The 15,323-nt window shown below is 42.7% G+C and overlaps 1 protein-coding gene across 7 annotated transcripts in view; it reads left to right on the forward strand.

The window, feature by feature from the left end:
* ATP11C (ATPase phospholipid transporting 11C) overlaps positions 1-15,323 on the forward strand; it is a 182,779-nt gene that overhangs the window by 99,923 nt on the left and 67,533 nt on the right. For all 7 annotated transcript variants that reach the window (XM_004773629.2, XM_045068219.1, XM_004773633.3 and 4 more), the window contains 5 exons: positions 9,384-9,512; positions 11,291-11,394; positions 13,485-13,535; positions 14,636-14,700; positions 14,999-15,080. In XM_004773629.2, coding sequence (XP_004773686.1) covers positions 9,384-9,512; positions 11,291-11,394; positions 13,485-13,535; positions 14,636-14,700; positions 14,999-15,080 — 431 coding nt within the window. The remainder of the gene's footprint in view (positions 1-9,383; positions 9,513-11,290; positions 11,395-13,484; positions 13,536-14,635; positions 14,701-14,998; positions 15,081-15,323) is intronic.

Below are 15,323 nucleotides of genomic sequence, written 5' to 3' on the forward strand. Positions count from 1 at the left end.
ATGTGGAACATCTTTTCATGTGCTTTTTGGCCATTTGTGTATCATACTTGGAGAAATGTCTATTTGGATCCTTTACCCATTTTTTAATTTGTTGTTGAGTTGTAGAGTTCTCTTGTATATTCTGGACATTAACTCCTTATCAGATATATGATTGGCAAGTATTTTCTCCCATTCCTTAGGTTACCTTTTCATTCTGTTGATTATTTCCTTTGATGCAAAATTTTAAGTTTGATATATTCCCATTTCTTTCTCTTTTTCTTTCTTTCTTTCTTTTCTTTTTTTTTTTTTTTAAGTAAGCTGCACACCCGGTGTGGAGCCCAACACAGGGCCTGAGCTTACAACTCTGAAGTCAAGACCTGAACCAACATCGAGAGTTGGATGGACAGTTCACTGACTGAGCCACACAGGCACCCAGATATATTCCCGTTTCTAATGTTGATTTTTTTTTCCTGTACTTTGGTATATGTCCAGGAAATTTTTATTGACTCCAACATCCTGAAGCTTTTCCCTGATGTTCTTCCAGGAGTCTAAAAAGTTTAGGTCTTTTTATTTTTCTACAATTCTGTTTATTTATTTGAGAGAGAGATAGCATGAGCAGAAGGAGAGGGAGAGGGAGAAGCAGCCTCCCTTGCTAAGCAGGGAGCCCAGCATGGGCTCGATCCCAGGACCCCAAGATCATGACCTGAGCCAAAAGCACACATTTAACCAACTAAGCAACTCACTTGCCCTTTATAATTAGGTCTTTAATTCATTTTGAGTAATTTTTGTATGTGACGTAAGATAAGAGTCAAACCTCATTATTTGCATGTGGCTATCCAACTTTCCCAACACCATTTGTTGAAGAGACTATCATTTCCCTATTGCATAGTCTTGACACCCTTGTTGAAAATCATTTGGTGGGGCACCTGGATGGCTCAGTGGGTTAAAGCCTCTGCCTTAGGCTCAGGTCGTGATCCCGGGGTCCTGGGATCGAGCCCCACATTGGGCTCTCTGTTCAGCAGGGAGCCTGCTCCCCCACCCCGCCTGCCTCTCTGTCTACTTGTGATCTCTGTCTGTCAAATAAATAAGTAAAATCTTTAAAAAAGAAAGAAAGAAAGAAAGAAAACATCATTTGGCCATACATGCAAGGTTTATTTATGGGCTGTCTCTTCATTGGTCTATATATTCATCTTTATGCAAGTACCATACCATCCTAATTACTGTTGCTTAGTAGTATGTTTTGAAATCTGGGACTGGGAAGACTCCCCAAGTTTGTTATTTTCAAGATCATTTTGGCTGTTTGGAGTCCTTGAGATTCCATATAAATTATAAGAATTTTTTTCTATGTCTGCAAAAAATGTCATTTACATATTGGTAGGAATTCCATTGAGTTTGCAGATTGCTGGAATGGTATAGGCATTTAAGCAGTCTGAAGTCTTGCAGCTCATGAACATGAAATGGCTTTCCTTTTATTTTTATTATCTTTGCTTTCTTTTAGCAATGCTTTGTAGCTTTCAATGTGCAAGTCTTTAACTTCTTTGGTTAAGTTTATTCCTTTTTTTTTTTTAAAGATTTTATTTATCCATTTGACAGAGAGGCAGGCAGAGAGAGAGAGAGGGAAGCAGGCTCCCTCCGAGCAGAGAGCCGGATGCGGGACTCGATCCCAGGACCCTGAGATCATGACCCAAGCCGAAGGCATCGGCTTAACCCACTGAGCCACCCAGGCGCCCCTGGTTAAGTTTATTCCTAAGTATTTTTTCTTTTCTGATGCTATTGTAAAAAGAGTTTCCCTTTTTAATTTCCTTTTTGGATTGATCCTTGTTAGGATATAAAACCAACACTCAAACCAACACTCAAAATCAGTTGCATTTCTATATAAAATGCAATAAAAATTCAGTCTCCTCATTTCTGTATAAAATTCAACTGATTTTGAGTGTTGGTTTTATATCCTGCAGCTCTGTGTAATTCATATATTAATTCTAACAGGTTTTTGTGTGTGCGGAATCTAGAGTTTTTTATGTATAATATTATGTCATCTGCAAACCAGAATAATTTTAGTGCTTGTCCAACTTGTGTGCCTTTTTTTGGTTTGGTGTAATTGCTCTGGCTAGAACTTCAGTACAATATTGAATAGCCGTGCTGGGAGTGGATGTCCTTGCATTGTTCCTGATACTAGAGGAAAAGCTTTCACTCTTTCCTCACTGAGTCTGATATTAGCTGTGGGCTTTTCATATATGGCTTTTATTATGTTGAGGTCATTTTTTTCCCCCCTCTCTTTGTAGTTCATTGTTTTTATCATGAAAGAGTATTGAATTATGCCAAATGCTTTTTCTGCTTTGATTGAGATGATTATCTAGCTTTTGTCTGTTGTTATGTGTTGCATTACACCGATTGATTTTTGTGTATATCCTTTCATTCCCAAGGATATATCCCATTTGGTCATGGTGGGTGATCATTGTTAATGGGCTGTTGGATTTGGTTGGGTAGTATTTGTTCAGGACTTTTTTCATCCGTATTCATTGAAGACACTGGTCTGTAGTCTTTCTTTTACACTGTCTTTTCCTGGTAAAATGGTATCAGTAATTCAGGCCTTAATAGAACAAGTTTGGGAGTGCTCCTTCCTCTTGGAGTCTTCAGAAGAGCTTGAGAAGAATTGGTGTTATTCTTTAAATGTCTGGCATAATTCTCCTATGAGGTCATTTAGCCCTGGGTTTTCTTTTTGGGGAAGTTTTCAACTCCCGCTTCAATCTCACTAGCTTTGGGTCTGTTCAGATTTTTTATATCTTCGTGATTCAATGTTGGCAGGCTGTATGTTTCTAGGTATTTATTCATTTATTCGAAGTTATCCTACTTGTTGGCATACAGTTCTTTATAGGAGTCTCTTATAATCCTTTTTATTTCTATGGCATCAGATGTAACGTCTTTTTTTAGCTATTTGAGGCTGTCATTTTTTTCTTAGTCTAAGGGCGTGTTGATTTTATTGATCTTCTAAGATATTATTATTTTTAAAGATTTTATTTATTTATTTGACAGACAGAGATCACAAGTAGGCAGAGAGGCAGGCAGAGAGAGAGGAGGAAGCAGGCTCCCTGCTGAGCAAAGAGCCCGATGTGGGGCTCTATCCCAGGACCCTGAGATCATGACCTGAGTCGAAGGCAGTGGCTTAACCCACTGAGCCACCCAGGCGCCCCCAAGATATTATTTTTAAAAGACTATTTCTGTGTGAATATGGATTAAAATGTGTAAGGCAACAGAAATCAGATTCTCCAAAATAGGAAGAAGATGGGTAGAACAGAAAGAGAAGAGGGCAGGTGAAAATACCATTCCAGAATGATTTCAGGGTTGTGATAGGGATTCATTAAAAATGATACTTTCCTCCCTGTACTTTTATCAAGTATTAATCAGTGCTGAATTATTTCCTAAACACTGGGAATTGTTGGACATAAGTTCTCCATCTTACAGCAATAGGTATATTGTCTTGCATCTTCTTTTAGTAATAATGGGGAAAAAGCTACAGAGTGGGAGAGTTACCTGAGATTGATAGAGAATGTCTTTCTATCACCCTTTTTTCTTTTCTGCATTTTCTGCATCCCATAGGGGAAGAGCCTCAGCTAGAGTGGTTAGGATGTGAAATTGCCAAACCCGTCTTAGAAATTCAGCTCGGTTGTTCAGCATAAGAACCAAATGCAGCCTAAGTGATCTATAGCATTAAATCTGTACCTCCCAGGGCACTAAGTAAAACTGTGAAACAAGTAAATGTTTCCCAAATCTGTCCCTTTCTCTTGTTTCCTCTCTCTGATTTAGCTGTCACCCACACACATAGAAAGACACCCCCCCATCTTCCACCTTTTGTTCATCAGGCTTCTTTACCTTTGAGGCTGATCTCAACCAGGTACAATCTTAATTAAATCAGTTGATGCTATTGTGTGAAATGCTGTTTGATTCGGCCCATTCTGGAATATTTGTGGGTGGCAAGAAATGCCTATAAACTAAAAGTATCTAAATGTTTGATTGCTTGCCTGGGGAAGTGGGTAGACTATTGTTGAATAAGAGAGTAACTTGGTGTGTACCCTCAGTACAGTGGAAATTTTTTGAAGGGTTTCAAAGCCAGGGAGCGACTTGCCGGAGAGGATAAGAACCTATATTAGGATGACAGTAGTAGAGCTGACAATAAAAATAGTAGTTAACATTTATATATAACATAAATATGCCAGGCATTGCCTTTCCCATTATATTAACTTATCTATTTTTTTAAAAGATTTTATTTATTTATTTATTTGACAGAGATCACAAGCAGGCAGAGAGGCAGGAGGGTTGGGGGTGGCAAGCAGGCTCCTCGCTGAGCAGAGAGCCCGATGCGGGGCTCGATCCCAGGACCCTGAGATCATGACCCAAGCGGAAGGCAGAGGGGGTAAAACTGAGGCACAGGAAAATTAAGAAACTTGTCCATGACGAGTAAGTGGAGGACCTGGGATTTGAAACAAGTTTGGATCATGAGTTGCGCCCAGAATCACAACTTTGTCTCACCTGTCTTAGGATTAAGCCAAATGGATATATTCAGGATATGTTTTGGAGGTATACTCATCAGGGCTCGATGTGTTGTACTGGGAGCAGGGAGGGAGAGAAAGAGGAAAAAAGATAAAGATAGCCTTCTTGGTTTTGGCCTGAGCAACTGAGTGAATTAAAGAGAGCTATGAAACAAAATGCTGGTAATTAAGAGGGAGAAGGCTGGGAGAAAAACAGGTTTGGTGATAGATGCAGGAGTGAAAGGGGCAATCAGAAATTCCATGTTAGCCGCGTTCATTTGGAGATACCTGTTAGACCTGCGGATGGAATTGTCAAGCCTGGAGCTTCGAGATGGTTGAACTGGCGATGGAAATTTGGATTTCATCAACATGTAGATGGCACATGGAGCCATGGGACTGAATCGAATCCTAGAACATAGAAAAGAGAGCTGACAAAGAGGACTTGAGGAATTCAAGGTAAAAGCGTGGCTCTTTGTAAGGAAGAGAGTATACGTTTTGGTGTTTGGCAACACTGGAAGAGTTTCTTCAGGTTTTCTGATTATTGCCTTTTTTGTATCCAGTCTGCTGATAAGTCCATGAAAGGACGTCTTTTTTTCTTTTCTAACTTTCCCTTTTGCCTTTTCTTATAGTTTCCATCTCTGCCCAAATTCTTTTTTTTTTAATTTTTATTTACTTATTTGACAGAGATCACAAGTAGGCAGAGAGGCAGGCAGAGAGAGGAGGAAGCAGGCTCCCTGCCAAGCAAAGAGCCCGATGCGGGGCTCGATCCCAGCACCCTGGGATCATGACCTGAGCCGAAGGCAGAGGCCTTAACCCGCCGAGCCAGCCAGGCGCCCCTCTGCCCAAATTCTTCATGTGCACATGTATGGTGTCTGCCTTTTCCACAAAATACTTTAATATCTTAATCATAGTTATTTTTATTTTTACATGCCTGTTTCATAATCCAAAATCTCAAAACATTTCCGGGACGGGTCCTGTGCTGACTCCTTTATATCTTGATGTTAGGTCATTTTGGTCTTGTGGTTTTTTTTTTTTTAATTGAATTTTGGACATTGTATGCAAAACAATGCTAGAGACCAAGGTAAACAGTATTTCTGGTCTGCAACGGGCACACATCTCCTGTCAGCCCATGAATGTGTAGGTTCAGTCAGGCTAATGGGGAGTCGAGCTGGCTTCAGTGTTTGTTGTGGCCATAGCAGCTTTCAGTGCCCCACTGGAAATTCCAGTTCTGGGAGTGCTTGGTGTAGGGCGGGGGTGGGGGGGGCAGGGGGCCTTGCTCAGTATTCCTGTTCCTCGCCCCCAGGAGGAGAGGTAGATTGCTGTTTCTTATTATTATTCTTATTGCAAGTCTCCTGGGAGGAACAGAGTAATTTCTTTCTTTTTTTTTTTTTTAAAGATTTTATTTATTGGGGCACCTGGGTGGCTCAGTGGGTTAAGCCTCTGCCTTCGGCTCAGGTCATGATCTCAGGGTCCTGGGATTGAGTCCCGTATTGGACTCTCTGCTCAGCGGGAAGCCTGCTTCCTCCTCTCTCTCTCTCTGCCTGCCTCTCTGCCTACTTGTGATCTCTGTCTGTCAAATAAATAAATAAAAATCTTTTTTAAAAAGGATTTTTATTTATTTATTTAATAGAGACACAGTGAGAGAGGGAACACAGGCAGGGGGAGTGGGGGAGAGAGAGAAGCAGGCTTCGAACTGAGTCCGATGTGAGGCTTGATCCCAGGACCCTGAGATCATGACCTGAGCTGAAGGCAGATGCTTAGCAACTGAGCCACCCAGGTGTCCCCCAAACAGAGTGATTCCTTGGTCCTCCTGCTGGAGTCTCAGCATTAAGCAGGGTGCACGCACCTTTGCCTCACTCTGAATACCTTGTCTCAGAACTGCCACCTCCCTTCCAATGGCAGTTGAACTTCCCAGGCTGGCGCCCCGGTAGCCATGGGTTTTCTGTTCCATCCCCAGCAGCAGATGGTGTTGATTCTTTGTCTCCTCTAGCAGTGGTGACGTTTTCCTGAGACCAGCCGGGGAGGGCTTTTCTTGCCTTTCTCCCGGACATAGATGGGTTTTGCCTCAAGAGAGAGGGGGGTCCAGGATTATGGCATCTCTCACATCTATGTTGCAACCCATGCCAGTGGTTACGAGCCCCTCTTTTCTCTCAGGTTTACAGATTTCAGACTGTCACATTAGCTCCTACCAAGCCTTTAAGAATCGGTTCAAAAATCCACTTGTTTTCTTCTTCTGCCCTTTTATGGCAGTCATCGCTTGCTCCTGTGCCTTGTCAGTTGTGAAGCAGTTCGCTTCTCCTGTCTCTCCGCGGAAGGACTTTTCGCCCTTTGAAATTCAGTTCACTTGGTTGCCTCGCAACCTCAGCTTTCTGATGAACTAAAAAAACACATAATTTTGTAGATGATCTGGCGTTTCCTAATATTTATCATGAGGGATGGTGATGTTCTTTTGCTGCTTTTAACTTTGCTAAATGGAAACAGAGCCGCCGGTGAATGCTCCCGTGTACCCTGTTGTTCCCTTTCTTTAAAAAAGCCCTTCCCAGTTGAGGGAAATTGGCAGGGGAGGTGACCATGAGAGACTATGGACTCTGAAAAACAATCTGAGGGTCTTGAAGGGGCGGGGGGTGGGAGGTCGGGGGAACCAGGTGGTGGGTATTAGGGAGGGCACGGACTGCATGGAGCACTGGGTGTGGTGCAAAAACATTGAATAGTGTTACGCTGAAAAGATATAAAAAAAATAAATTATTTTTTAAAGAAAGGCCCTTCCCACCTCTCCCCCACCCTTGTCTTAGGGTAAGGCTTGACCCCCTGAGCCTGGCCTGCCTGCCCTCTAAGGTCTGCCCTGTGGCCATGTCACCAGCCTCAACTTGCGCTCAAGGTACAGAACCTTCCCAGTTCATATCTGAGCAAAACATACGTGCTGTAGAAAAGATCGTCTCTTTGTGGTTTTTATGTGTTGCTGCCTAAGAATCGTCTTCCATCCTTGAAGGAGCGTTTCCTTCTTTTAAGATGATTGAGGATTTTGATTGTTATTTCTCTTCTATGGATTTAATCATAGGTTGTGGTTTTATGCAAGCAACACAAGTGTTTATGTAAGTGAGAAAGGAAAGATCCAACAAAATATTATTTACAAATCAGTTCCGTTAATGATGCTATTGCTATTGGCTGCTGATTAAGATTGGCAAGAAAATAAAATTGTTCCCGAATAGGTCTTGAAATCCACATCTCTCTCTGCCAAATCATGTAGCAAATAGGAGGCAGGTGTGTGTCATTAATCCAGCGTATCGGGACCGGTGTGGCCCGGTTCGTGTGCTAGGTACGGGCCCCCCCTGGTCACACCGGGGTGGGTTGTCTTCTGCCACAAGCAGCTTCCTCCCTTCATCTGAGGTGCTGCACAAAATTTTCTCCGGCACAGGATGAAAAAGTTTGGGAGGCCCTGAACTCTAGATGATTTCTTATGTCCTTCCCCAAAACTGTCAGGACTCTTGAGAGGTTGGGAGTAAAGGAGTGGCCGTGTGTGTGTGAGAAGTATCAAGTGGTGAATCTGGGCCGGGTCCTCGGCGAACTGTTTCACCTGGGTCCTCCCTTTAGGCTCAAAGCAGTCCAGCGAGCGAGTTCTCATCACCTGAGGCACTCACCTGAGCTCATGGGGTGGCGCGGCGGAGCCGGGCCACAAAGTCAGGTTACAGAGTCCTACTCTGTAGGGCGCCTGGGTGGCTCAGTGGGTTGAGTGTCTGACTCTTGATTTTGGCTCAAGTCATGATCTCAGGGTCAGGAGATCGAGCCCCACATGGGGCTGGTGCTGAGCACGGAATCTGTGTGTCCCTCTCCCTCTGCTCCGCCCCCTGCATGCTCTCCCTCTCTCAAATACATAAATAAGTAACATCTTTAAGAAAAAGTTCCACCGGGGGCGCCTGGGTGGCTCAGTGGGTTCCACCGGGGGCGCCTGGGTGGCTCAGTGGGTTAAGGCCTCTGCCTTTGGCTCAGATCATGATCCCAGGGTTCTGGGATCGAGCCCCCCATCGGGCTCTCTGCTCAGCAGGGAGCCTGCTTCCCCCTCTCTCTCTGCTTTCCTCTCTGCCTGCTTATGATCTCTGTCTGTTCAATAAATAAATGAAATCTTAAAAAGAAAAGAAAAAGTTCTACCTTTTAACCATTACGACTTATTCCCTACATTTTAAATTATGTGCACTAGAAATGGTTCCTGATTTCTTCTCATGGTTTGCCTCTACTTGAGCTTTGGGTACTTGCTGAGAGGAAAGCATTTCCTGTGGCTGTATTAATGGAGTGTTCTGACTGCAGGATGAATGATTGGAAAGCGACCTGTTTGAAAATTATTTCTTTGTCAAATGTTATGGGAAAAGTAGATGCCTCTCCAGCTGGCTAAGTTTTTCCGAGCACTGAAGAAGGGCCTGGCACCCAACAGTAACAGCTGGTGTTAGCACAGGCAAAGAAAAGCATGTTGAAATACGCACGATGCGGAGTAGGACAGTGGCTGCCCAGTGTTCAGGAAGTGCTCAGGTCGAGACACGCAGATTTTCAGGATTGATTCATGAACTGACAGTGGTCATTGTCTTATCGAACAGCGGTGCCAAAAAACATCAGAGAGTAGACTGCTCCCAGGGTACTGAAATGGTTTCTTTGAAAGTAAAGTTCACTAATAAGGTAATCTGACAGCATCGGTCAGTTCTTGTGACCTTGCAGAGGATTCTGAATGTTGAATAATGTTCTTTTCATCATCTTTCCCATGGCGTGCGATGCTGAGACACTCCCTAGGAGCGGGAGGGGTCTCCTGCTACTGTTAAGGCTGCAGTTTGAGGTATAATGAATGCTTTGTTTGGAATTAAGAATATTTGTATTTCTTTCTCTCTCTGCTAGGTCGGTGATGTAGTAGAAGTACAGGCAGATGAAACCTTCCCCTGTGATCTCATTCTTCTGTCATCCTGCACTGGCGACGGAACCTGTTACGTGACTACAGCCAGTCTTGATGGGGAATCCAACTGCAAAGTAAGGGAGAGGAAACCTTGCCTCAACATCTCAAGCTCAGGGTAGTTAGTCATACAGGACTGCTTCCCACGGCTCCCAGTCTTTTATCTTGTTTTTTCCTATTTGTGCAAGTTTTGTATTTGAAAGCAGCTTTTATATAATTGTGTTTGAACGTCTAAGCAGTTACCCAACTTTAGGGAAAAGCGTGGTGTTCAGCGAAGAAAATCCATGTCCCAAATAAAAGCCACCACGTTTTCTGTAGCCCTGTTTGCATTGATATCGACATGTCCCATTCGATGTTTTCTTTGGGCTTTTTCAAGTGAATGTCGTTGTAGGCTTAAACTATGTAACTATAAAAATAACTTCCTGTACTCTAGCTGCCGATCTGTTTTTATTTTTAAAGTGATGATTTTCTTGAAAAATGTTTATCATGGCATATAGGAACTCTATCTTGGAGTAGTTTGGTTGCTTTTTAAAAAATACTTAGGGTTTTGTTTGGCAAATGTTTGTTCATTGCAACTAGGAAGAATTATAAACGAGCTAAAGTAAGTTTGCTCAAATTGGAGGCTAACTTTGTTCCACAGTACTTAATGGCAATCCGTTCTTGGCCGTCGTCCAGAGCTCCACAGGGTATGAAGGTGTATCCTCTCTATGCTGTGTTTAAGGAAGGGCACTGATGTGCTCACCTCTGTGTGTATCCTTGAGGGGCTTTTCTCTGCTTGTTTTTTCCATCTGGAGTCGAGAACCAGAACTCAGTATGTGAAACAGGAACTGAAATGCCTAGGAGATGACTAATTCCGTACTTCAAGGGCATGGTGATGAACTAGTGCTTTTAAACTGTTCGAAAGCAAAATTCAATTTGAGGAAATGTAAGGATAAAAATCAAGAAATCTACCTAAAGATGCCCTAATAGGGGAAAAAGTTGTTTAGAGGAAGAAAACTTTTAAGTGGCTTCTTTGTTCAGTTTAGTTGATCCGATCAGATCTGCTAAAAAGTACATAGGTTTTCAAAATCAGGGGAGAGTTTTAAATAGAACTCAGGCAGTTCCGTAATATTCCCAGAAGACCATGCGACAGCTTTCCCTTCTGCATAAGTGGTGCAGTCTTGGAGTCTGTGTTAGCCCTCCTTTGATGATTTATAAATGGGTTTATTGGCGCCTGCCTTGAGTTCTGGGTAAATCAAGTGCATAATATACACTAGTAGAATATGCCAACTGTTTGACTAAAGCAAAACACATCATATTGCTGCTCTTCCTATGAAATGTAGCCTCTTTGGGCATTTTCAATATGATTAATTATGCTATTTGTGTAGTGGAACTATTAATGAATTTTTTCTTTCAGTTGGCAAAATGTTAGCCTTCTTATGACCCAAAGGGTTATTTATGTTCAATTCATATGTATACATTGATACCGTGGTACCCTCTGGTGAACAAAATAACAGGGCTCAGTTCTATAAATAGGAGAAAAAGTAAATGGGTTAAGTTTTTCGTTGGGTTTTCCGTTAAGGATATGCATGCTACAAATGGAATTCTCTCTGCTGTCACTATCAGGGGAAGCTTTTAGTTTTTTCATTATCTTCTAAATCTCTTTGCAGTGAGGTTATCTTTCTAATTGTTTGTAATATATTCGAAGAATAATACCATAAAATTTAGTTAGTGGGAAACGTGCATCAATATTTGTATTATTCTGCCAAAGCCTCTTACAAAAAACATACTGTGTTGCCGGAATAAGGTGGGTGTACGATGATGAAAAGAATCCCTTTGTCTTGGTTTTGCTTTTTCTTCTGCTTTCCTCATCTAGACACATTATGCGGTACGGGACACCATTGCACTATGTACAGCTGAGTCCATTGATACCCTCCGAGCAGCAATTGAATGTGAGCAGCCGCAGCCGGACCTCTACAAGTAAGAATCCCCTGGTTGTGATCTGCCCTGTGCGATGGTCTGTTGACTCGGCCGCTCCTTGCCACCAGTATCATGAAGAGACCCGCCACTTTCCAGCCCTCCTTCGTTCGTGTTTTTATGAGCTGTTCTTTCCTTCTGGCAGAGAAATGAGTCAAATCAGCCTTGTTCACTACCAGCCCAAGATAAATCACTGTAGGCCCAGACCCCTTACCTGTGATTTTTCTTTTATTTTTGTTATTTGTAAACACGACCATCTATCGTGTTTTAAGATTATGTTACCCCGTAAGGCTGCTCTGTGAGATTCGTGTATTAATCAGAGTTAATGAAAACAAAAATAAGCCACTGGGTATGTCCTCCAACATTAAAGAGAGGAAGGGGATATGGGGCCACGCACTATCCTGTTTTATGAGGATTATGCTGAACTCAGTATTGCAAATAGGCTGCTTTTTGTCTACTGTGATTTCCTCTATTTTACTATACTTGGGCTTTCTGGAATAGACTTGCTGATGAACAGTCATTGTAGGTTCTCAGAAATTTGGCATTTGATTTTTTAAGACTGGTTAGTTTGGTTGATTAGAGCATGCTGTTGATAAGGATAGAGTAACAAGTTTTATCCCCACGTGGGCCAGTTAATCTCATTCTGTTCCCTCTTACAGATGGCCTCAATTACCCGTGCCAGGCATCTTGTTAACGAATTCTGTTGGTCATAATGGGGGGCCAAATGGTTGGATGTAGCTTAACACCAGCGCACAGTAGTGGAAAAACAGAGTCTTCATCCCACTACAAGAACGGTGCCTTCCCTCCTTCCCATCATTCCTGAGAGTAGGAACTAGGACCATAAAACAAAACAGCTGTTCCCTGCCTTCAGGGATCTCAGACTTTGCAAGGCAGATAAATATTTATTAAAGCTAGGCCTATAGTACAGAGACATAATAGAACAGACTGAAACGCCCATGGAGTCACAGAAGAAGGGGTGGCCGATTCTGCCTGTGTTCGAGACCAGGATGCTTTTCTGCATGTTCACATGGCAGCTCCTAAATTTATTGGTTTCCTTAAATATGAAGGAGAATTTTAGGGCAGGGAAGGTTATTCCTGATTTCTCTGGACTAGGCTGAGTGTCCTTGATTTGTGTCTTCAGAACACCTGTGCTTTCACAACCTGAGCCGTGATCATTTACATTGTAATTGCCTGTTAACTTGTCTGCCTTTAGTGGGAGGAACATGTCTTTCTGGCTTCCTAGTGGGCCCCTAGCACCTACCACAGCACTGGCACAATTAACATGTGGTGAATAAATAAACAGACCATCATACTTTGTGTACGTAGTAATCACAGTTCACTTTTTCTGAAAAACGATGATGCAAACTATAAAATATGCATAACTCTCTCTTGTTAAGGAGAGTTAGGCCGCCTTACCCCATTTTTTGAGAAATGCACATTATCGTGTGTCTAGCCATGTTAAGTGAGCAGATCAAGCTCGGTATTGTGATCAGCTGAATGAGAGAGGTTGGAAATTTCCGAGGTGGTCATTAGATGTTTGCCCCCTGAGACTCATGCAGTGGTTCTCAAAGGGTGATCTTGGGCCAGCACAGAGTCACCTGGAAACTTGTTGGGAATGCAGATTCTCACCTGAATCTAAAACTTGGGGGTGGGGCCCCAAAGTGCCCCGTTTAACAAGCACTCCGGTGGGGCTGGTGCACGCACAAGTGAAAAAAACACTGAACTAAGGGGTTTAAGTTGTGTGTTAGCACCAGCTCTCTTCACATGCATCCAGAATAGAGGGTAATTGTTTGTGGAACGGATAAATGAGCGGGAATGTTCTGTGCCTGCACAGTGCCAAGTAGACTCTGAAAATCAATTTTGAATCTTTGTGTTCTTATAACCCATACTATTATTTTTTAATTATATGAAAATATTACACATTGTGTTGATTCAGCATAACTTTTTTTCCCAGAAATATACTGGGTTTTTGTAGTTCATTCAGTCTTGCCTCTTTTGTATTATCTGTATCTTGATTCATTCCCATTTACGTGGTATATATAGATCTTTACCTTGATAGAGAAGACACATTTGCCATTATGTTCTTTTTGCAGGTTTGTTGGGCGAATCAATATCTATAGTAATAGTCTTGAGGCGGTTGCCAGGTTAGTTTGTCCTTCCTTTCATCTGTCCTTTTCGGGAGGAGGCGGGTATATTTCTCTTTAAAGCCCCTTAAAATACCTGGGGTGCCTGGGTGGCTCAGTGGGTTAAGCATCTGCCTTCGGCTCAGGTCATGATCCCTGGATCCTGGGATCGAGCCCCACATTCCTCTCTCTGCTTAGCGGGGGGCCTGCTTCCCCCTCTCTTTCTGCTTGCCTCTCTGCCTACTTGTGATCTCTGTCTGTCAAATAAATAAGTAAAATCTTTAAAAAAAAAAAAAAGCCCTTTAAAATACCCCAATACTTCTCTGTATAGAAAAGGCTGGAGAGCTGAATAAACCTGGATTAACTAGCCGGCGTCCCAGTAGGCGGGTGGTGTTGCAAATGGTGTCTGAATTTGCAGAGCTCCGGGCCCTGGGGGGCCCACATCTGTTCTGGTTGTGCAGTGGCAGACTGTATTGGGGGGACACCTGGAGAGTGGTGGCTAAGGGAGAGTAAATGAGGGATAAGGCAGTAGATGAAAAGCCGAGAGAATTACCTGGACTGAAAGAAAATGAAGCGCTAATCATTTATAATGAACCAATTCAAATAAAAGGGCTGTTTTCTTCCCTCTTCTGTCATCCAGTTAATTACCTCAATTTTTCCACTTGGCCTTTATAGCCACGCTTAAAAGGAATTTAAATGCTGGCCGCCCAGTGATTGCCCCAAAGGCGGGTTTCCACTCTAAATATGTCAGTATGTCTTTCCACCTTGATGGCTGCTTTCCCAATCTTCTGTCACCTTTTCTTCCGTTGCTTGCTGTCTGCCGCTCTGTACTGCTCTTGCTGTCTGTGAATCAGAATCCTTCTATCTGTGTGCCCCCCCCCTTTACCTCTGCGTGTTGCTGGCGACTCTTATGCTCTGCTTCCAACTGTGCTGTACCCTCAAGGAGGTTCAGAGGGAAAGATCTTTTAGCTCATCCTGGGGCGTAAGCATATGATCTAAGTGGAAAGATACATTCGGAACCCCTTGGAGATAGATGTGTATTAGGGCAAAATATGTCCCCAGAGTTGATGATGCTATATTTTTTGGGCTGTTTGGATAAGCTGTGTTCATTTTTCATTTAGGTCTCTGGGACCTGAGAATCTCTTGTTGAAAGGAGCTACACTAAAAAATACCAAGAAGATATATGGTGAACAGTTTTTAAGATCTCCTTGTCAGAAATATGCTTTGTAAAGCCTGTGCATAAATAGTGCATGTTACAAATTGGACATGGCAGATACTTGCCACTCAGTTTAAGCCTGTTTTTAGGTGTTAGGACTTTATAAGATGGTAAATAAACTATAAATATGACCATCAAGTACGTAGAATGAAAATTATAAATGATGCGTCAGCTGGTGACTAGACTCAGGTTAAGACACAGCTTGGTGGGAAGTCGGCTGGCGGTCATACTTGTGACCTAGTTTTCACTGTCTTCTTTTATGCCTTAGGAGTTGCTGTTTACACTGGGATGGAAACCAAAATGGCTTTGAACTACCAAGGGAAATCTCAGAAGCGTTCTGCTGTTGAAAAGTTAGTGTGCACCACAATCTCTTTGGTAGCGATTGAACTGTGATATAGTTAGTTTTTGGTAATTCCGAATAACAGCTGTTAACAAAGAAATAACGTCCATTACAATAGCAGCTACCACATTGAGCACTTAGGTTCCAGAATTGTGCTTAGTGATCTGTATGTCTGATTTCGCTTAATCTTCTGAGCAGCAACATGGCGGGACTCCTGTTAGCCTGTCTGCCTTGCACAGGAAGCAGTGATCTC

This window comes from Mustela putorius, unplaced genomic scaffold (assembly GCF_011764305.1).
Source record: "Mustela putorius furo isolate JIRA1106 unplaced genomic scaffold, ASM1176430v1.1 tig00003899_pilon_pilon_pilon, whole genome shotgun sequence".
NCBI lineage: Eukaryota > Metazoa > Chordata > Mammalia > Carnivora > Mustelidae > Mustela > Mustela putorius.